General features: G+C 48.6%; 2 protein-coding genes and 1 long non-coding RNA gene across 4 annotated transcripts in view; 1 reads left to right on the top strand and 2 right to left on the bottom strand.

Annotated features, from left to right (window-relative positions):
* Nucleotides 1-3,003, bottom strand: LOC121102243. The gene is made up of 3 exons (XR_005834287.1): nt 2,914-3,003; nt 2,559-2,704; nt 1-249 (listed from the first exon to the last, which is right to left on the bottom strand). It is a non-coding gene; the product is annotated as an uncharacterized LOC121102243 (long non-coding RNA).
* A 933-nt stretch (nt 3,004-3,936) lies between these two features.
* On the top strand, nt 3,937-11,211 carry DYNLT1 (dynein light chain Tctex-type 1). Of its 2 annotated transcripts, XM_040628012.1 has the most exons (5): nt 3,938-4,052; nt 6,904-6,945; nt 9,897-10,020; nt 10,435-10,512; nt 10,799-11,211. In XM_040628012.1, exons 1-5 carry the CDS (start codon nt 4,026-4,028, stop codon nt 10,867-10,869), a joined length of 342 nt encoding a protein of 113 aa, XP_040483946.1. In that variant the 5' UTR covers nt 3,938-4,025; the 3' UTR covers nt 10,870-11,211. The 2 variants fall into 2 exon arrangements, with proteins under 2 accessions (XP_040483947.1, XP_040483946.1); XM_040628013.1 differs by lacking the exon at nt 10,799-11,211 and having other exon boundaries at nt 3,937-4,052; nt 10,455-10,510.
* Nucleotides 11,212-12,048: 837 nt separating this feature from the next.
* The window catches only part of TMEM181 (transmembrane protein 181), a 52,273-nt gene continuing 43,184 nt past the window's right edge, over nt 12,049-21,137 (bottom strand). The window contains exons 13-17 of the mRNA XM_040628011.1: nt 20,528-20,579; nt 17,878-17,960; nt 16,680-16,769; nt 15,738-15,804; nt 12,049-15,317 (exon numbers count right to left, since the gene is read on the bottom strand). Coding sequence (XP_040483945.1) covers nt 15,239-15,317; nt 15,738-15,804; nt 16,680-16,769; nt 17,878-17,960; nt 20,528-20,579 — 371 coding nt within the window. The 3' untranslated portion in view covers nt 12,049-15,238. The remainder of the gene's footprint in view (nt 15,318-15,737; nt 15,805-16,679; nt 16,770-17,877; nt 17,961-20,527; nt 20,580-21,137) is intronic.

Genomic DNA, 21,137 nt, shown 5'->3' with positions numbered 1-21,137 from the left:
TATATCACAATGGAAATAAACATAACTTTGGGATACACGCTCAAAAATTGTTCCTGCTAGAGGAGCAAAATTAAAGAAGTTTGGAGACCACTGGCCTAAGGCCTCAGGCTACAGTGGACAGCAGGGAAGGGCTGTAAAGATGGGAGTTGAGGGGCTCTGGTGGCTCTGTTGGTGGAACAGGCAACTCTTGATCTCCAGGTTATGAGACCGAGCCCCACGTTGGGTGTAGAGAGGACTTACAAATAAAATCTTTAAAAGACAAAGAGATAGGTGTTGAAAATGAGCAGATAGCAATTAGATCCCATCTGAAACTAAAGCAAGGTGACACAGGGCTGACCTGGGGATTAGACCACAGTAGCAGTGGACGGGAAGAGTGCCAGAATTGGTGAGTGGGCAGGAGTTGGGCAAAGAGAGTGAATGTGATAAATCACCAAGGGAAACCTTCTGAACGCTCTGTGTGGAGGGCTGCAGCCCTCTTCTTCCTTAAGTGTCCCTGCCTGTAAACTCAAGCTGGTCAAGAGACTTGCTCTGGATGAAAACGTGAGCAGAGGTGACCCCTGCCTCTCATGAGCAGCACCTCCTAGCCAGCACACAGGCCACTGTTCCCTGTCCCTTCCTCCGCTCTCAATGATTCTGGCATGGAGAAGACATGGATGGAGCCATAGCAGACGCTTGATGGTCATGTCGTATGAGTGACAAATACAGCTTTGTTGTTATCAACCACCAAGAGTCAAGGGCCATTTGTTTCTGCAGCTAACCCAGCCTATGCTGACTGATGCAACGTACTTTTTCACATACACAGAACTGAGCAACTATTTCATACCTATCATAGCATAAAAATCAGGGCGCCTGGGTGGCTCAATCGGTTAAGCCTCTGCCTTCGGCTCAGGTCATGATCCCAGGATCCTGGGATCAAGCCCCGTGTCAGGCTTCCTGCTTACTGGGGAGTCTGTTTCTCCCTTTCCCTCTATCCCTCTCCCGTGCTCGTGTCTCTCTCAAATAAATAAATAAATAAATAAATAAATAAAGTCTTAAAAAAATCAACCAGTGAAGAAGAAATGCCGGCTGGAGGCCCCTACTGTGCCATAGGTTACCCTTTAGTTGTTGGCTCTTGGGCACATAGGGTCTCAGGGATGGGGCGGAGGTAGCTAGGGTCAGGAGGAAGAGGGACCCAAGGGGCTCAGAGGGACTGCCTTTTCCAGGTGGCACGGAGGGACTGCAGTCCTACCTGCCGGTGCTTCCCAGCTGACAGCAGATCCAAGTACTGTCATTTCTTAGCTAACCCAGCGCCTGTGTAATTTCATAGCAGAGGACTCTCACTTTAGATATGTGTCAGCCACAAGCTTATTTTCTTTTCCATTTCAGCACTAAATTCCTCAGGCCTGAGTGTCTGGCATTGCCATCTTTGCCATCGAATTATTATTATTATTATTATTATTGACCTAGTGTGACTCCACGGTACATCTGAGGACACACTCATGGCACAGGGAAAGGCAGGAAAACACGAACATCCACACAGTTGGATTTGGAGGGTGAGGGGCTGCAGGTCATAGACAACACTGCGAGACCCAACTGTGCCTGGAAATACTCTTTTCTCAGGTGACGCAGCTGTGCTGAGTAGGCACTGGCAATGCCAATCCCTGTCTTGAAGAGTTTGTGTTTAAGAGACTTGATTTGAAGGAAGAATGCACACACCATCTGCCAACCTTTGCCTAACCCCCACCTTGCAAAACAAATCAGAGATTCACTCCACTGACTTAGCGCACAGAAACTCAACGTTACTCTAAAATACGGCGGAATACCAGAGATTTACGAGCAGCTGGGAGTCACTGTGTTTGTACGTTAGTAGCTAGGATGGACATTCACTCTTGGCGGACTGAGGGTGTTGGAAATGGCAGCTAGTGGACTGCCAAATGCCCTGGTGATTTTAACTTCCTTAGCCCTACAGAGCGCTCATCCATTAGGCAGAATATCCTACCATATCCCTGCATTTTTCCACGCACTACAACATCACTGAGCCTAGAGAATTCAAGCCCTTCTGTTAATAGAATGTTTTCAAAAATTTGCCATAGAGATCATATCTCAGTAAACTTTGTAGCCTCAACTCCAGCTCAGAGGCTTACACAAAGTGAATGTTCCATGTACGTGTGTTGAACAAGTGGGCAGTTTGGAAGATAAATAGACCAATTTATCCATTTCTGGGGGCAGACGCAATAGTCCATATGCCAAGATCATTTACTGAATGTTCTTTGATAGTTAAAATTGGAGAGCAATGCCCAACGCGTAGAAGCTAAAGTCATGTAAAATTTTTAAAAAATTCACATTCACATGTTTTCTGTTGATTTATACACATGCTGGTGAGTTTCTGTTACAACAAAGTCTACGCATTACTAATGCACTATCCCAGCCCCCATTGGGAACACTCATTTGAATTAGGAAGTTCCTAAAAGGCTGTGGAGCAATTTCTAAAAGATATCTCAAACCTCACAACATTCAAATGCAGATTGTCCCTCAGAACCTGCTCACTATTGCTTTGCACATAATTTTAAGACACTTACCTAGTGGGCTTCCAGGTCCACAGCAGAGTAGCAAGAGAAAACTGGGAGACAGTGAAAAGACCCTTTTGGCTCAGGAGCATGGTACTGCTGGGGTCCAGAACCAGGCAGGCAGGAGAAGGACACCTAAAATGGGATCTCAGGTGAAGCTGGGAATGTCAGAAAGCCAAGACAAAGAAATGTCAGAATTAGAATCACGTGTGAGGCACAAGGCTGAAACGCTGAAACAGGTGAGCTGAAGCCAGATCTAGAACGATAAACAAAACTGAAAAGGAAAATACGGTTCAGAAAGGCTGCTTAGGTGAAGTGCCCAGGGCAGAGCAGCCCTGTGTCTGTCACCGCTGGGCCCCATGCTCACCTGCCCTCTGCTTCCCACAGGGCGACAGGCGATTGTGTCTTTCTCCACTGTCCAGCTTTCTGCAGTTGGGTACGAGGCAGAACTGACCACTGTGGGGAAATCATTCATTCATTCAATCAATTTTAATTATACACCTAGTTTTGGTGCCAGGCATAACTGAAGGGGTAGGTGACACATCAGCAAATAAAATGGTTCTGCCTGCATGAAACTTAGATTCATAGGGTAGAAACAACAAGTGTTTCCAATGGATTGAAAGTGAGCTCTGTAGCTTAATTCTACCACATCTCAAGGGCTTGTGGTCATCTCTTCCTGGGGGGATGGGAAGTAGATTTTTAGCCCCTGGGCTTTGGAGAGGTAAGAAGTGACAGTTTGATTTCAAGGACGTAGTAAAACCAGAAAAAGCAGCCCCCAAAGTCAAAGATCTTAGCCTCAGAGTACCTGCAAACATATGCCCATAGTCTAGCCCTTCTTGGAAAGTGCTGTGCCATTACTAATTTTCAGAATGACCCCTGTATCCGAGTGTCTGTTTAGCTCAGTTTGGTGAAAGCTGCCAGGAAGTGTGTAGCATTTCACAAAATTTTCCACCCAGAATGTGTTTTTTATAATGGTCATTAAAGAAAAAAAAATCTCATTTATATGGAAAGTTTACCTCCCCAAAGGAAGGTTTCGTTCTGAGCTCAGGTTTCCTAACCCTGGATCTCCAGAAAGACTGAAAGCAGTTTCTCGCGCTTCTCATCATATTCAGAAATCCATTTCCAATTTGTTACTAGATGTCCGAACCCGTTTGAATGTTCAAATTAATCCACACAGTACAAGCTGGAGGGAAGGGCCGGACAGGAGAACGGCTTTTGTACATTTGTTTTGTTTTAGTTGCTGCGGTCCAGTGAGCTGCCGGGACAACGCGCGGGTTCCCACGGAAACCCCCGCCGGGAGGACGGGAGGAGGGGCGAATCCGGAGTCCCCAGCCCCGCTTGCCGGGCGTGGGAGGGGCCCTAGAGCGGGGCGGGTCCGGAGAGGGGACAGGGCGAGGCGCGGGCACGAGGGGCGGAGCCTAAGTGCGCCTGCGCGGTGCGCGCTACTCTGGGAGGCGGAGGCAACGCGCAGGAGGAAAGATGGAAGACTACCAGGCAGCCGAGGAGGTAACCGCCGGGTTGGCTCTCGAAAGGGTGGAGGCCAAGAGTCCCTGGCGCGGGTGGGCGGCGGCAGTCAAGGGCGTGTGTGGGCTCCCTGGTCGCCTCCGGACGTGGGTGGCGGCAGTCCCCGGGGCAGACTGACGGTACCGGCGCCCTGCCCAGCGGGGCGCGGTGACCCCCGGCCGGCCTGGTCGGGGCGTCGGCGCCCTGCCCGCGGGGCGGGGCTCGGGGAGGGGCAGGGGCTCCCCGCGCGGCGGCGTGCGCCCCGTCGTTCTTCGGGGAGGGGCGCCGCAGTCCTGGGACTTATTCCTGGGGCAGGACAGCTCGCGTGCCCGGTGCCCCGCCCCAGCCCCGCCGCGCCTCGTGTCCGCCCGGTGCCCCGACTCTGCCGGTGCCGGCCGCGCCTCTGGCCCTGCCGAGCCCTGAGCCTGGTTCCGCGCCGGCCTGCCACGCCCCCGACCCGCTCCACAGCCGCCGCCCTGCTGCCCCTCCGGGAGCCCGCTTCGCGCAGGCGGGGCCGCCGGGAGAGTGCTATCACTCCCTTTATTCGGCGGTGCAGACCCTCACCCTGGACTAGGTGCTTCGCGTCCACGGGTGGGGAAGGCTGAAGGCCGCGTGTGCGTCTGCTGACCGATGTTTTAACGCAAGACTCAAAAGTGACATTCACGCGTGACACGCACATGTAGTCACATCTTTCAGGTCTCAGGCTGTCTGCAAAATGCAGAAGGGCACAGGAGAGCCTGCCTTTGTCTGCCGGTCCACATCTTGTTCTTCAGTGTGGTGCTTACGTCCACCACGGCCACTGTCTTTTAAGCATTTAAGTTTCATTTTCAATTTGAGTTTGAGATGTCAGTATGAGAACTCCTATTTGTGGGGGAAAATAATCTCATTGCTTCAATGAAGAAGCAGGGTAAAGCATACAATTATTTGCCAAGCAGAAGACATTTATTCTAACGGTGTGCTGTTAAAATGGCTTTCCTTCAATTTAACATGCATTCAGGGACTATAGCTGATGGATGCTATTATAGAAAAATAGTTGCCCATTTTCTTCTTGCTGAGTAATAATTCTTGTTGAAATTGGAATAAATTGAGTCCTGCATATTATGCGGCCTGTCAAAAATAAAAACTATAGATGAATTTGGTAAGGTTTGATATTTTACCATTTTTGAAACTTAGTTTAAGCAGGAATGGAGAGGAAACAAAAAATCTAAGGCTTAAGGACTGATGCTAGAGTTTGAGTTTTGATCTGATTTCCTAAGTACCACACGAATGTCAGTGCCATTATCAGTGTTTGAATGCTGGGAACAACCGACTGGATGACTAGAAGACGTGGTTCAGGAGCACCTAGCAAGGGAAAAGCTTTTCCCTGTAACAAATGGCTTGTATTATAGCAATATCCGTAAAACTTTAAAAAAAGGAAATGACACTGTAAGAGAATTAATACTGGCATTCTACTTCTGGCTTTCGCCAGCGAGATGGCTAAAGGACTTCATCATTGCAGATCTCACTTGCAGATCTGTGAATTGAAGGGGCTGAGCAGAGCGTCTGTTTACAGGAGATAAAGCCCTAGGCCCTCACGAGGATGAGACCTTGACTTCTTTCTAATCCACACCAGTCCCTTCTGAACTAACTAAGCCTTTTCTGCATACCCTCTAACTTCATGTAAATACCTGGACCTTTGTAAGACTACTCTCAGCTTATTGTTCATATTTCGTGTAGAAGCTGAAACTGCCCAGTGGATTCTGTACAACTCTACTTTTCCACTAAAAGTCCACTGAAATGCCCCTCAACCTTTTTCATAGTTTAGCCACGTGGCAAGTTAGGGACTTTTCCAAATGGTTTAGGATCACAGAAGTCCCCTGGAAGGATCCTTTAAGCCTCAAGAAATCATTTAATCTGTAATATACTGCAAATTTTCATTCATTTGGTGAGTTGGCTTTGTCTCCAAGCATGCCGCCTTCTGACTACAGCAAGTGGAGGGCTTCAGACAGTCTGCTCTTGATCCGCCTAGAAAGAAAGGGGGCATCGCTTAGGCCATGGTAGTCCGCATCCAGCAGGGGGGAAGCTCACTGCCAAAAGCAGGACGCTTCGACTTTATTCCACCAGGATTCACAATGACTGAGGGCCTGGGGCTGCCCTCTAGAAGGAGTGTCCAGAGCCAATTACTGTTCGCAGGATTCAGACAGAACCTTGTACGCATTCAAATGTACCCTATGTAAAAAGAAAACCATGTTAAACTCCCGCCATTAGAGTACTGGTGGCTGCCCACCTCCCTGCTCATTGGGAGGCACTGGTGGAGAAGAGCTGTGCCAGCAGCCGGGTCTGTAGTCCTGAAGCAGGACAGCATTAAGAAGGAAACATCATTCTCGGGAAATGGTATAATCATTGGATACTTTATCACTAATGGTGGATGAAAACAAAAACAGAAACGTCTTAAGTTTCAAACCTCCTCATCAGTTCACATCGGGAGAAGTGTCAGCTAATTTAAGCAAAAGTCACGTGACTCGTTTAACTTCTGTGTTTGTTAATGCTCCTGGTAGCCAGTTCAAACGGATAGAGAGACTGAATCTAAGTCAAGTCAGTCTTTTGGACCATGGCACGATTAAAACAAACCAAAAACCTTGAAATCATATACATATTCTGGACTCCTTCCTGCCTCTCACCAGCTCTGTGATCCTAAAAAAGCCACTCAGCATTTCTGAGTCTCTAGTGTTTTCCTTGGTAAAATGAAAAATTTAGTTCGGTTATTTCTAAGTCTTCATTTCTAAATTATGTTCATTACCTAAATTTGCATTAATCAGTGCAGTGGAAGCCAATGTTTTAAAGCCATCACACTTAACTATTTTCTCGCTTACAGACCGCTTTTGTCGTTGACGAAGTGAGCAACATTGTAAAAGAGGTAAGAGGAAGAATGCTTATTTTTAAAATGTTGATTAATGGCTTGATGAGTGAAAATAATGTGTTTTAAATACTGTCTTGGAATTGTTTCAACTGAGCCTGTGTGTTTTGGCATTTCAAATAACAGTTTTCTTCAGTGAATATGTAGATAAGAATTACTTCCATATTATGTAAATTATATATTTTAAATCAGACAAGAAATGTTATATACTAGCATTATTATTGAATATTTCTAAGGCTTGATTCTATAACCTTTTAACATAAAAGACTCAGGGTCATGGTATACAAGTAAATGTTTCTGGTGTTGAATAAAAAGTGAATATAAAAATATTAAAAAACTTCCAGTTACTTAAGACCTGATGATCCAGTTGGGGCTTACCTGTATATTTTTCTTATGTTCCTAAACTACCTCTTTTATCACTATTGACCATGGTACCTCCCTTAGATGATGGCAGTGGAAGACAAAATAAGGTATTTGTCCTTCATTCATTGGAAAAATACAGATCAAGGGGGCATTAGGGACTAACCATCAAGGGGTTCACGGTATGGGGCAGGAGCAGGCAGGCACTTACCAAATCATCACACTGGAAGATGTAAACGTGGATCCCCCGTGTGGTGACTGCCACGGGACATGGTGCTGTGAGGGATTTGACTCACCTGGGGAGTTCACAGCTAGAATCTGGAGAATGAGGAGGAGTAGTGTTAACTCAGCAAAAAGAGGGGGCAAACATTCCAGGAAATGCACATGTGCAAAGGCCCTGTGGTGGGACTGTGTATGGTGTGTCTGAGGGACTGAAATGAGGCAGATGGGGCTGGAGTAGTACAGAGTGCTGGGGGAGCCTGGGGCAGGAATGAGGCCAGAAAGATTTTCCCAAGTCCCTTCTCTTCCTGTGTAAATTGAACACAGACTGTGAAGCCATTGGCCAGAGGAAAGCCATTAGATGCTCTGAGTTTAAAGTACCAGTTGAGATGATGTAATTTGGAATTGCTTCGAATGCCAATTATTGTCTAATGCCAGAGTGTTCAACCATAACCTATTTCTGTGACCAACACCAAAAAGCAAAATGATTTTGTTCTACCGGATACGTTATTCACCATCTCACATGATTTTCTAGTGGTCGTGCAGCATCTGTACCAGTTTGCTTTTGTTTTTACACGTGGCGTTTCTTACGGAACACAGAGGCGGGGGGAGCAGGAAGGTGGTGGAGCCGCAAACAGAAGTGAGGACGGCTTGTCGCGAAGTCCTGTGATCGCACTTGTTTTTAGCATCATCTTTGGCTCAGTTGCCAGGCCACAAGTACAGTCGAAAGTAGACTCTCCCTCGGGGCGCCTGGGTGGCGCACTTGTTAAGCGTCTGCCTTCGGCTCAGGGCGTGATCCCGGCGTTCTGGGATCGAGCCCCACATCAGGCTCCTCCGCTGGGAGCCTGCTTCTTCCTCTCCCACTCCCCCTGCTTGTGTTCCCTCTCTCGCTGGCTGTCTCTCTGTCAAATAAATAAAATCTTTGAGGGAAAAAAAATAAAAGTAGACTCTCCCAGTCTCCGCGAAAGCATGAAGTAATACTGCCGTGGTACTCTCACGTGGTCACTGGCCTCAACAGCTTTTTTGCCCCTGGCAGTGGTTTAATTCTGCCCTCGAGCTCTTTAAGGACTGGGTAGTAATAAATTTGGGTGAGTCCAGAATTGGAGGAGGGGAGTTTTCCTCTTTCCCTGAAAAACAGTGAATTCCAAAGTGTATGTGGAGAGAGTTGCCCAAGTTAGAGGTTTAGCTTGAGAGATGCCCACCCCCCCTTTGACCAATATCCAGATCTAGTATAACCGGGTCCTGTTAAACCAGGAGTGCCTGTGTCCCCACAACCTCATTTTATGCTCTGAGCTGGGGAGGGGGCAGAACATGTCAGAGGATGAGAAGGAGCAATGACAAAGGGGGAAGGGGGTGTGCAGGGGGAAGGCCGGAAGCTACACGAGGTGTGTTCAATGTGACTGCTCAGAGTCCCAGGATAAACAGGTAGGAATCAGGGTGCAATTATAGGTAGCTTTTTGTTCCTCCAAAGCAAGATCCCTGGGCTTATGTCCCAGACAGTAGACCCCAGTCTATCTCCAGTGTGCACAACTCTGATCCTGGGACGGTTTTCTCTGCATGTCTGAGGACAGAACTGGCCTCTCACCAAATTACTGTAGGTCATAACTGTCATCAGAACTCAGGTTTCTGGTTTCCAGCTAGAAAAGGGGTAGAGAAGAAAGCCGCTTAGAGGCAGGCACACTGGCATCAGCATAAAGAGGCCCAGAAAAGCATAAAATGGTAATAGCCTAACTACAGACTTAAGCAAGAGTAGGGGGCAAGCGGCCGTACATATTCCTGAGTAACCTCAGACGTACACAGCACGAACCCTCTCCAGGATGCAGCACAGACAATTTCAGACAGAAAAATCCATCATAACCTTAAACGTTTTGTAATATATAGGGCTTGTTTTTTTGTTATCTGAAAAATGCACTTATGTGTTAACATATTCCCAGAAAATGCTGGATAAAGGAAGTATTTTTGAATACATGATTATTTGGATAGGTTTGTGTACTGTTGGTTGTACAAACAACCAGTAAAGATTCTTCTGTCTGCTATACTTTTAAGAAAGGAATGGGCAAAGGAAAATATTTTCTAGCCTCAGGGAAAAAAATTATTATCTCCAGGTACCAACTCCAACGTCAACAGTAAATTCAGTCAACATGTTGTTAAAATTCGACAGATCCTATATATAAGTGTGGATTTTAAAAAATGAATATTAAACTTACTTAATGAACTAGGACCCTGTTAAAGGTGTATTTGCAAAGGAGCGCTCATGGCTTATGCTCACGTTTTATGCAGATATTTCCGCAGTCTTAGGGTGAGGAACCCCGGTACTAGCTGGAAGGCGCTGGGTGTGTTCTGCTAGCAGTGACCTCTGCTCTGTGTTCCAGGCGATAGAAAGTGCCATCGGCGGCAATGCCTATCAGCACAGCAAAGTGAATCAGTGGACCACAAATGTCGTAGAACAAACTTTAAGCCAACTCACCAAGCTGGGAAAGCCATTTAAATACATCGGTAATGCACCTTTGCTTCTCGTATATACTGCAGGTGGTTCTTGAAATACTGCTGAGAGGCGTGTCTGGTGTTAGAAGAGCGGCGAGTCTGGCGTCCGACCCCAAAGCCAGTGCCCAGTAGGGGCAGGTCACCGTGCTGCGTGCGTTACCACCCAGCTGGCCTGCTGGGCGGCTGGAACGGTTGCAGGGCGCACATCACAGGATTCCCCAGCACTTCACACCAGACGCTTTTCGAACAGCCGTGGGGGGAGGGCAAGGGAAGGTGGTGGCGTGTCACTGTCACAGGGCCAGTCTGCGCCGGTAACTGTTACCATGAACACCTGCCACGGGACCCGCATCCGAATGCTGAAAGTAGGCTGAAAGCAAGGCGTGTTGCCAAGTGGGTTTCTCTAATAAACGTCTGTTTTCGTTGAAGTGACCTGTGTGATTATGCAGAAGAACGGAGCGGGCTTACACACAGCAAGTTCCTGCTTCTGGGACAGCTCTACTGATGGTATGGTTTTCCCTTTGTTCGCTGAGGGCTTGTTGTGGGCCTTTCCTGAAGGCTCTGCGGCGCCTCCTCGACCCTGCCGAGATCTAGATTTTCCCAGGCAGAGTTTTCTGGAACACGAGCTCGGATGTTTCAGGTCTCTGAATGCATGCTTATCAGTCATCCGTTGACACATTTTGTAGAGCAGAGTCGAGCGGCCTTCTCTGTCCGCGTGCCGTAAAGCAGCGTGAGAAGTCAGGATGGCGAGCCCCCGTGTCCCCGAGCTGAGCGCCGTGTCTTCTCCCCGCAGGCAGCTGCACCGTGCGGTGGGAGAACAAGACCATGTACTGCATCGTCAGCGCCTTCGGGCTGTCCATCTGAGCCTCGCCGGCCCGCCGCCTCCATCTCCGCGCTCCTCCTCCCCCAGCGGCCGGCGGGGGGCCAGCGAACACCTTTCTCCTCCTGTTTCCTGTGGCACTCACGACGGCGAGAACAGCCAGGTGACTGCCCTGTTCTGTGAACGGCACACCCACGTCTGAGGACAGTCATCCTAGGGGGTCAGGCCTGTGCTGCCACTCGTCTTAACTCTGAATATTTCTTTTCAAAGGTGCTAAAAACTGAAATCTGCTAGTTTGAAACTTTCTCTACTCTCTGAATGACTCAGATACACTAATTTTCCATACTTTGTACTTTGGTTAGAATAATAAATTATTCCACTTTAAAGTTTTTGTGTTTTTCTTCATAGTATAAACAATATCATAAACGAATTCTTCAGATTTCACTAGAGACTTTACAATCTATACAACTGCAAAAACAAAAAGGAAAAGTTACGATTTGGCGCTGGTCTTCTCCCATGCAGGACGTGCTGCTTTGATCCGCAGGCCTGGGATCCTGCAGCTTCTGGAAGCGGGCCAGCTGGCCCCTGCTGCAGCCAGAGCTCCCAGTCCCACACGCTGCCCAGTGTGCGGTGCAGAGGCTTCTTCCGGTGTCCTCCACTTGTTAGTAGCAGTGGTCCAAAAACAATGTGTTAGGGGCTCCTGGGTGGCGCAGTCGTTAAGCGTCTGCCTGTGGCTCAGGGCGTGATCCCGGCGTTCTGGGATCGAGCCCCACATCAGGCTCTTCCGCTGGGAGCCTGCTTCTCCCTCTCCCACTCCCCCTGCTTGTGTTCCCTCTCTCGCTGGCTGTCTCTGTCAAATAAATAAATAAAATCTTTAAAAACAAACAAAAAAAACAAACGTGTTAGTACTGCAGGGCTTCCAACATGCTTTCATGATCATTCATTTTGTGTCCACAATTAGGCCCTTATTTATAAATCCACAAACACAGTGGGAGGTCATCTGATTGATTTAAAGGTGTATCTAGGGGAAGGTGGGCCCCAAGCCCCAGTCTATGACCTCACCGTCAGCGCTCATCCATGGGCCATGTTCACACATGAATAATAAAGACACGCTTCCGTGTCCATGTGCTGAAATCAAAAAAGCTGTACTTCTGTCCCTAAAGCACTCATGCCTGAATGGCCATCTGGACTCCACACGCAGGAGCAAATAAATCACATAAGGATCGAATATGTAAAATTTATTCACATTTATCAGAAAGGTTTCAGGATGAAGCCATTCCCAAAGTAAGTTTGCCATAAATAAACATTTATTCGCTTTTGATTGGTATCAGTGATCGTTCTATGATCAGGGGTTACTGTGCTCATGGACACAGTTCCAAGATCTACTCCGTAGTTCTTTCCTTTTGAACTTAAAGGTTAAAGTTGTTTTTATTTTACAAATATTTACAGTCTTTTTGTAAAAAGGCAGTTTTCAGTAGCAGAAAATTCTGTTTCACTGTGTGGTATTATAGTTACCAGTATATCTAAAACATATCAACATGAACAGAATAACAATATGTCACAGACTGAAGCGACTTCCCTTGGGCCTGGGGAAAAGATTTGTAGCTTTTTTTCCCCCGAAAGTCTAACCTCTAAGGCAATTGGTTTCTAAAATCCTCAAAATACATAAATATTCTTTAGTGACTTATTGTATTCACAAGATGTCCCTTTTCACCGTCCCGTCTATGAGCTCCCATGGTTTTCCCTGTGAGGAGGATTCCAGGAAACAAGTCACCGACCATAATGTGACCGACTTAACACAACTGTACCTTCAGTAAATAGTTCATGGAATGCTTGAGGCTGGTGACATTTGTCTGGTAACCTGCCCATTTACTGGGCTGGGTTTACGTAATGTATCTAGACTTTTATTGCAATCTGTAATTTATGTACAGGAACAATCTCACAAACCTTGAATATATTTTATATATCCCCTTCTCTAGCCTTTCAAATGGGGCTTAAGAGAGAGAAAATGCATCACTTCCTGCTGTAATGATTTAATAATAAATCAAGCAGACCTATTACCCACACGGATAATGATGCTCTCCCTAGGGAAGCTGAAATACGTACGGTCATCTTCCAGGTTCCCCTAGACTGGACCAGTGTAAAAAATTATCCCAAAGATGATGTTATTCAAGCCATTACCATGGAAGAACTAAAGTCAGCCCTTCGAATTTACAACTGAAGTTTGCAAAACTGATACTCTCCAAGAAAAAAAAATTTTCTTGCTACTGTCTAAAGTTTCTGGCAGACTTTAGTGTTTTAACCTAATACCTATGGTATATATACTACATGCTAAATGCTATATAGTTTAATAAGCAAATTTTTACATGGAGTATGTAATATGTTGATATATATGATACACAGAGACAAGATTGAAAATGCACAATTTAACAAAGAATCATTTTCCCCTTACGTACTTCCTTTTATAATTTCTTTGTTTCCAACTTAGTTACAAAAAGTAAATAAATACTCCCCTATTTTCGTTTCAGTGACTTGATGCCATGAAGAATCAAGTATGAAGATATCAGTCATCAGTTTATAATATAATTACACTACAGGACAAAGACAAGTTTTAAAAAGTTCTAATGTATATGGCTAAATGCCTCAAATAGCTTACATTTACTGATAAATAACAGCATTCCAAATTATGGACATTTAATAATGATTAAAACTTGTAAACAATATCACATATTAGAATACATTAATCAGCACAAGTTTTCATCAATTTACATAAAATTATAGTTAGTAAAAGCTGAAAAATCTGGTAACAGAAAAAATTTTCCAATACCCTGGAGTACACAGAATCAAAAAAAGTAATCACACCATTGAAAATGTAAAAACCATGTAAACTTCAATTACCCTTGCAATAATACAGTTGTTTTAATTCAAACTTTCATATTTACAAGGTTTTAAAAACAAATGGAATCCATATTAAAGGTACGTTATCACTAAAGTTTAAACAGAAAGATGCGAAATCATAATGAAAAGTCTCTCATGAACCTCTATAAGGGCCCAGCATAACCTAAAGTGGAATGCAATTGCTAGCAACTTGAGAGTTAATGCATAGATGAAGAGAACGTAGGTGCTGCTTGCAGAGCGGACAGTCCTGTCCAACGCGCTGCACCTGCCCACTCGCCGTCCACCAGGTGTTAACGGTTCAAGAGAGACGTTATTGTCAGAGGAAAAGGAAAGGCGCTATCTATACCAGACTTCCACACTGAGTCTTTGACAAAAAGGAACTGGCAACTCTCCAGGGCCTTCTGTGATGCCACAGATTCAGCAGCTCGAGACAACTTTTCTCTTCCAGAGCAGGCCTTCCTCTTCCCTGGCCACTGGAGGGCAGGGCATGCTTCCCAGCAAGTGACCTTCTACCCAAAGACGTGCTTCCACGAGTCATCGAAAATGTTTTACTTTCTTTCATCTAGGCTTCCAATGTGAAACTGAAAAACTTTTTCACAATAATCTATAATATATCAATCCTCTGTTTAGCTTTTATAAGAAAAATAATAAAGTTCCATGGGGTGTTATCTCTAAAGGAGCTGTAGAAATGACGGCTTATAGGAACCATAGCGGATACCCTCTTCCCCATCCCAACCACAGCGACATCCGTTCACGTCCAGATATGCACCGCTGGCATGCACACACGTGTGTTCACAGGCTCTTGGGAAACTGTGGCAGCAGGACCTCTCCCCTGGAGCCGGCACTTGTCAGTTATCTTACCCTTTCCTTCTGAATCTCAGCCAGTCCTCCTCCGACGCCACAACACGAGTCCTGCCCGGCGGCGGCAAAGGGCTAGAACCTGCTGGCCCACCATTTCCCTAACGAGCCATTATGTAGGCATTTCACGCAAGAGACAGGAGTTACTAGTCACTCGGGATGCTTGGTTATCCAGAACACTCAATGGGGAAGGACTGCCCTCGTGAGACAGGCACAAAAATAGGCTTCCCTTTGAGTTTAAGGGGCTGAAACTGGTAGAGGGCAGGGAAGAAAGGAAGAAAGAGAATGCTACCACGCTGACGACCTCATTCATAAGGGCTTTCTATGGACTCAGAATTAGCAGATTACTTAAAAAAAAATGACTAAAAACAGGAGTAATTACCTCCTCGCCACTAAAAAATGAACTCTTTCTCACCTGAAATCTTTGAAAAAGGATTTGGCTGTTCACACTTACCAGCGCCTCTCTTCCCAAATGCAGCCACTCTAACAATATATTTGGCCCAATGTTTAAATTTCTCCTTGGTTTTGGTTTTCCTTTCAGAATACGTAAACAAATAAGGAAATCTCTGCTTAGGAGACAAGCCTGAACACCAGCAGGAGCGGGAAGGCCAGGAAGCGGCGCTGCAGGAAGGCGTTGGCCCGCCGGTGGCCCGGGGCTCAGTCGCTCTCAGAGCCCTCCTTGTACTGTGCTCGGATGGCCTGGCCGTTCTGCAGGGGCATTTCTTCGTAGTCACTCCTGTCACAAAAGAGACCCTTGATGCCATTCGGCTTTTGACAGCTCCTCATCTGTTCTCTTCCACACTGACGTGCCATTCTAGCAAGAAGGCATTTCACAGCTCCGCGTTCCCCATTTCTGTCGCCCACTGCTCCTGCCCACCCCTTACCCCCCACCAAGCACCAGGGCCCATGGCCAGGAAGAACTGTTCCTCCTGTGGTCACCACCTCTGCTAAGTGTTCAAAAAAAAGGGAATACCACTCAATCTAGTCAGAACAACGTGAAATCAGAACCCCATGGGATCACAGGACACTCCCAGGGAAAAGAAATGTCATAATGTCTCGAAAATCATTTTAGAATGATTAACAGCCTGTTCAGTAAATGCACAGAACCAGGCCGAATGCTCACAACAGGACAGCCTTCAGAGAGGCAGTGACTTACCCATAGATCACGTCATCGTCAGAGTCATTCAGCATGGAGAATGCAGGGTTGTCTTTCAGCTGGGACTCTGAAAGCCAACAAAAGCACTTTCACGTGATTAGCCTGGGGAGGCAGGATGCTATAGAAAAAGGACAGAAGCCTGAAAGAGCAGGATTCAAATCCCAGCTTCCACCATTTATTATCTGCGTGACCAGAACAAATCTTGCCTCCCAAGCCTGTTTCTCACGTACAAGCCAGGGCAGCATCACTACCTGGCAGGCTGCTGGGCAGACCGAGTGTGGAAGCCCCTGGAGGAGAGGCTTCAGGAGGAGCCCTCAAATGGCCACTGCGATCCGGCTACGTTCTCCTACGTCCACGTGGGCAGCGGGGGCGGAAAACGCCCGGGAGACCAGAGGCACCTGCCCTGCTCCCTCCCACCCCTGGGCAGGAAGCGAGCCACTCTGGTTTCTTCATCTCAGAAGGGCCCAACTGCACCTTGACAGCAGGGCTGCTGTGGGGCTCGAGTAAGGCATGTTCACGAAGGTGCTTTGAGAGCCCCCAGTACACGGAAGTCGGGTGGTGGGCCTGAAATGCTACACCCCTGCCCGAGTTCCAGGGCGTTCCCGTCCTTTTCAGCCCGTGTGACAGTCTGGCTCGGCTTTGGTGAGGGGAGCTGTACATTCTGGCTTTCTCTGAATGGCCACGGCACTAGTGTTCAGCAGACCTGGCTTCACTCGGCTGAGGGATGCGCTTGTGCCGGGACCCACTAACAGAACCCCTGTTCCCATCTCGTGCTGTAATGCCATGGCACACGTGTTCTAACGACAACTCAGGGCTACCCTGCAGCTTACCCCGTCTCCCTCTGCTAGAGTTATGGGGCGCAGCACTAACAGGGAACCCGGGACGTGGGTCCGGAACCGCTGTGAAGTGATCTGGCAGCAACCCAGCCCCAGGGTGGCTTACCATACAGGGCGTTCCTCGATGGAGAATACACAAAGGCCAAAGTGTAGAGGTAAAAGTTCAACAAGCCATAGAAGGATAAGAATTCTGCTGGTGATACTGGTCAAGGGAAATCGGCAGCCCCGGAACACTACGTATTTGGACATTTCAGTTGGGGTCTTTGCTTTCAGTCTAGCTGCTCCTTCTAACCACCAACAGTCCTTTCTATTGCTCACCACCAGTGAGGACCTCGGGGTTCCACAGCCCAGACAGCAGGATGCCACAGGCCAAGCCCACAGCCAAAGGTTACAATAACCTTTCAAGGTCACCTGTAAATAACACGTGCACCATGCTCTTTTCTATCCATGGAAACCTCTGGAGGTGGCAGGACCTGGTGTGATCAACTTACTCACAAAGGGCAGGAGGGCCATGCATGCATACAGGTAAATCAAGAATGAAATGAAGAACCGGAAGTCTCTCCAACCAGTCGTTCTCCATCTTTTCTGCACTACAGACCCCTCTGAGAAGCTGATAAGAGGTTAGTGTGAAATTCAGCCACTAAAATTTGAAAAATCCCACATTAATTCTAAGGATGTAAGAAGCCCCAAGGAAAGAAGCGAAGATGTAAGGGATTAACTCTAAAGCGCCCCCTGATGGACGCCATCACCGAAACGGGGAGTGGCAGCTCCATAAGCCGCCAAGCAACTGCAGAGTTGAGCGTGGAGACAAGGAGACTGTCCCACGGACCTCAGGCACACTCAGGACTCGAAGGACGTCCTACTATCTTATGAGCCCTTCCTGGGGACACAGGCTTGAACTGCCCTAATCACCACAACCTGCGGACACTGCAGCTGGATACACCTGCGTGATGGGGTGAGAGGACTCTCAAATCGGGCTCAGCCTCCCCTCAGTGCTCTGTGGGGAGAAGCAGGCACCCCAGACTGATGCGAAGTTCTGCACGGAGCTTGGGTTCCTGAAGAATCCCCAGGGACAGGACAGCAGGGTGGTGGGGAGAGCAGCTGGGGAGTGTGACTCCCTCGGGACCGCTCCACCCTGCCGAGCCTGCGCCGCCGCCCACGGGGGTGAGCCGTGGTGGGGCCCGTGGCACACATGGCACCACAGTGCGGTGACCTGCCTCTTCCTCACGTCTGCAGCCCCGACACGCTAACCACTCCATGCAGAGCATAGTCCTGAAGCGGAAGGCTTCCCATTGAAAGGATATAATTCTGGTAGTGAGTTGACAGTTCAGCTACAAAATTGTCTTGTAATACTTGGGCTCCAAACCTTAAATAAAGGATGACGATGCTGGAAAAAAAGAGGGGAGGGACAATAAGTAAACATAGATGAGGACATGGCACTGGCTTCACAGAACTCATTCCACTCACCCCGTGCACGCGGTCCATTCACTATGATTTCTGCACGGACCCATGTGTGCACACGCGCCTGCGCACGCACACGCACACACCGCCTGTGCCTCACGTGTTTGGCCTCAGACCCAGGAGGGCAGCTGCTGGGGCAGAAGCAGCCAACCATGACACAGACCATGTCGCAGCCCTGCATCAGGGGCCTTCAAGCACCCCATCGGCACGTTCTCCTTCCCTTCTCGCACTGCCTTAGACCTCATTTCCCTGACCAACTCCTATCACAAATGACAAGGCCCTGAGGAAAATCTGCTTCTCCCTAGTCACACTTCCCTCCTCAGGCTCAGCCACTCTCGCAGTGAGGAAGCATGGCACCTCTGTTCAGACACCTGCCTGCAGATACACATGACAGAAGGTTCTGAGGACAGGGAGCTCCACAGCTGACGCAGCTCTCCCCTCAACAACTCCACAGCCTCCAAACCGGCACCCTGTGCTCATCTCCCCTCCCTGTGGTCCACTGTCCACAAGGATCAAGACCAATTGCTAACAAAAATGTAAACTGGAGCCCTTCACCTCCTGGCTTTGATCTCTCCCAAGGGTTCCCATCCCCGAAAATAGACTGGGACTCCTGGCGGCGTGCAGGGCCCGACCTCACCTCTCCCCCTCCCTTCACATCCTCACCTCCCGGGACATTGCTGCTCCCCCTACTCACCAAGCCTCCTGCTGTCCCCATGAGTCTCCAGGGCTCCTCCCTCAGGCCCCAGGCCAAGAGTCCCCTCCTCAGAGAGACGTCCCCTCCACTCCCTGTCTAAAGCAGAACGTCTCCTGCCCCCATCACATTTGTTTTCATTATAGGACTTACGCTATTTATCTACTTGTTTATCTCCGTCTTCCTCCATAAATCCCATGATAGGGAGGAAGCTGTTGGCCTGCTGACCAGAGCAGACACTCCATACACGCTTGTTGGACAAATAAATGAGTCCCCTTGAAACTTATATGAAGAAAGACCATAAAGGCAGAATGATTTCTAAGTCAGACTCTATGGAGGTCACTACTGGTATCCTGCTCCCAACCTGTGGACTCAGCATGAGGGTGAGGATATGTGAGGGGACGTGAAGGGTGTGTGTAGGGGGGGTGGGTGGGTGGGTGTGGGTGTGTGTGTGAGGGGGTGTGAGAGAGTATTGTGTAAGGGGGTGTTGAGAGTGTGAGTATGAGGGGGTGTTGGGTGTATGAGAGTGCTGTGAGGTGTGGTATGAGTGTGTGTGTGAGAGGGTGTGTGTGTGAAGGGGTATGTGAGTGTGTGAGAGAATTATGAGGGGGGTGAGTGTGTGAGAGAATTATGAGGGGGGTGAGTGTGTGTCAGGGGGTGTGAAAGTAAGTGTGTATATGAGGGGTGCGGGTGTTGGGAGGCGGGGTGTGTGTGTGTGGGGGGTGTGAGAGTGTGAGGGAGTGTATGGTGTGTGTGAGAGAGTGTGAAAGTGTGTGACTGGGTACGAGGGGGTGTGTGTGTGTGAGGCGAGATGTGAGAGGTGTGTGTGAGGGCTGTGTGTGTGTGTGAGGGGGGCTGTGAGAGGGTGTGTGAGGAGTGTATGTGTAAAAGGGCACAAGGGCACATGAGGGAGCACGTGTGAGACGTGAGACCGCCTGTGCACCAAGCGCTGAGGAAGGGCTGCCCACACGACATGGGCACTGCTGTTTGCAGGTGAATGCAGATGCTGAACGAAGCGCAAGCTCACGGAAGTCCACGCTTAGTTCACGTGGTGTGGTGAGCGATGAGCACGACCCGGAGGGGAAGGGACACGGGTGCCCACAGAAGGCCGCAGCTCGGGCAGCCGGGGAACCCAGAGCCACCCTGCAAAGCCGGCCTCTCAGAGTCTCCATGCGGCTCCCGCCAAGGAAAAGGGCTGGCAGCCATGTATTTGCCATCTAAACCGCCAAGAAAGAAAAGCAAGTGACTAGATTTTTCCCCTCTGGACTTGGATTTTAGCAGAAAGAGACAAACCACCACCAACCCAACAACGATCTGGCACGCATTCACAGAAACAACGTCATCCGCTAGGCCTCGGCCTCCACAGACTCCCGCCGAAGCGACCCCTCCCCTCAGGGCCACACGCTGCAGGTCAAGGACACCCCCGGTACCGAAGTCAAATGCACAGTCCTCTCCTTGGAGCACCAAAAGGATGCCAGGTGCCAAGTACACACGCATGGCATTCTAGCTCTTGACCCCGCGCTGGGCTGTGGCCGCTCCACCTCCTGGCGCCGGCGAGCAAGCGGGAGCTCCCCCAGCACGGGGCCGGCGGGCTCCTCACCCCCTGGTCATTCCCACAACGTGAGCTCCCCCAGCCACTGTGCACACTCAGTGCCCGCCCTGCGCAAGAGGCCCTCTGCCCTAATGAACAGATCTGGCTAGAAATGCCCTAAAATTAACTCTGTAGAAGGGGAGAAAAGATATTCATGACAGGAAAACACAAACTGTTGTTTTGCTTCTTTCAAGAAATAAAGTCTTCTTACCTAATGACGAGCACTACAAAAGTCAATGCAGTCAAAAATTTTAACCTGAGATCTGAAAGAGAAATAAATACCCCATTACACCACTTTGGAAGTAAATTCCATTCTCATCTCAGGGAGCTTAAAAATAAAGACAAAAGTAAACAAAGCTTCTTGAACAAAACCCCTCCTCTGTCTGGACTTTAAGCCTGTGTGCACCTGAAGCCCAGAAGAAATGCTGTCCCACCTCCCCAGAGTCGAGGAGGGTCCCCAGAGAGACTGTGGCCATTATTACTTGGTTGTGACAGACTGAGGGAAAGGATGCTAGGAGATCAGGTGAGTTGCCCTGACTCAGGACTAGGAAAATGGCCCTTGCCACCTCCTCCACAAGATACGATTCTGGAAGGATCCAGGCACCTCCATAAGCCACACTGGCACCCAGGGCCCCAGGTGGCTTCCACCCCACAGGCCTCCCTTCAGTGCTGGCCCGAGGCACTGTCTAAAAGGCCCAGAGCACCCACTCAGCCCTGTTGTGGCTCTCCAGAGACCGAAGGCACCGGTCCCCCCTGCATGAGGGAGTGATAGGTCCCCATCCAGGTCAGGCCTCTTGCTGGGTGGACTCCAGCCACCCCTC

Source organism: Ursus maritimus, unplaced genomic scaffold (genome assembly GCF_017311325.1).
Source record: "Ursus maritimus isolate PB19 unplaced genomic scaffold, ASM1731132v1 scaffold_13, whole genome shotgun sequence".
In the NCBI taxonomy this organism is placed as follows: domain Eukaryota; kingdom Metazoa; phylum Chordata; class Mammalia; order Carnivora; family Ursidae; genus Ursus; species Ursus maritimus.
Note: the sequence above shows the minus strand (reverse complement) of the source record. Positions and strands in the feature narration are given on the sequence as shown.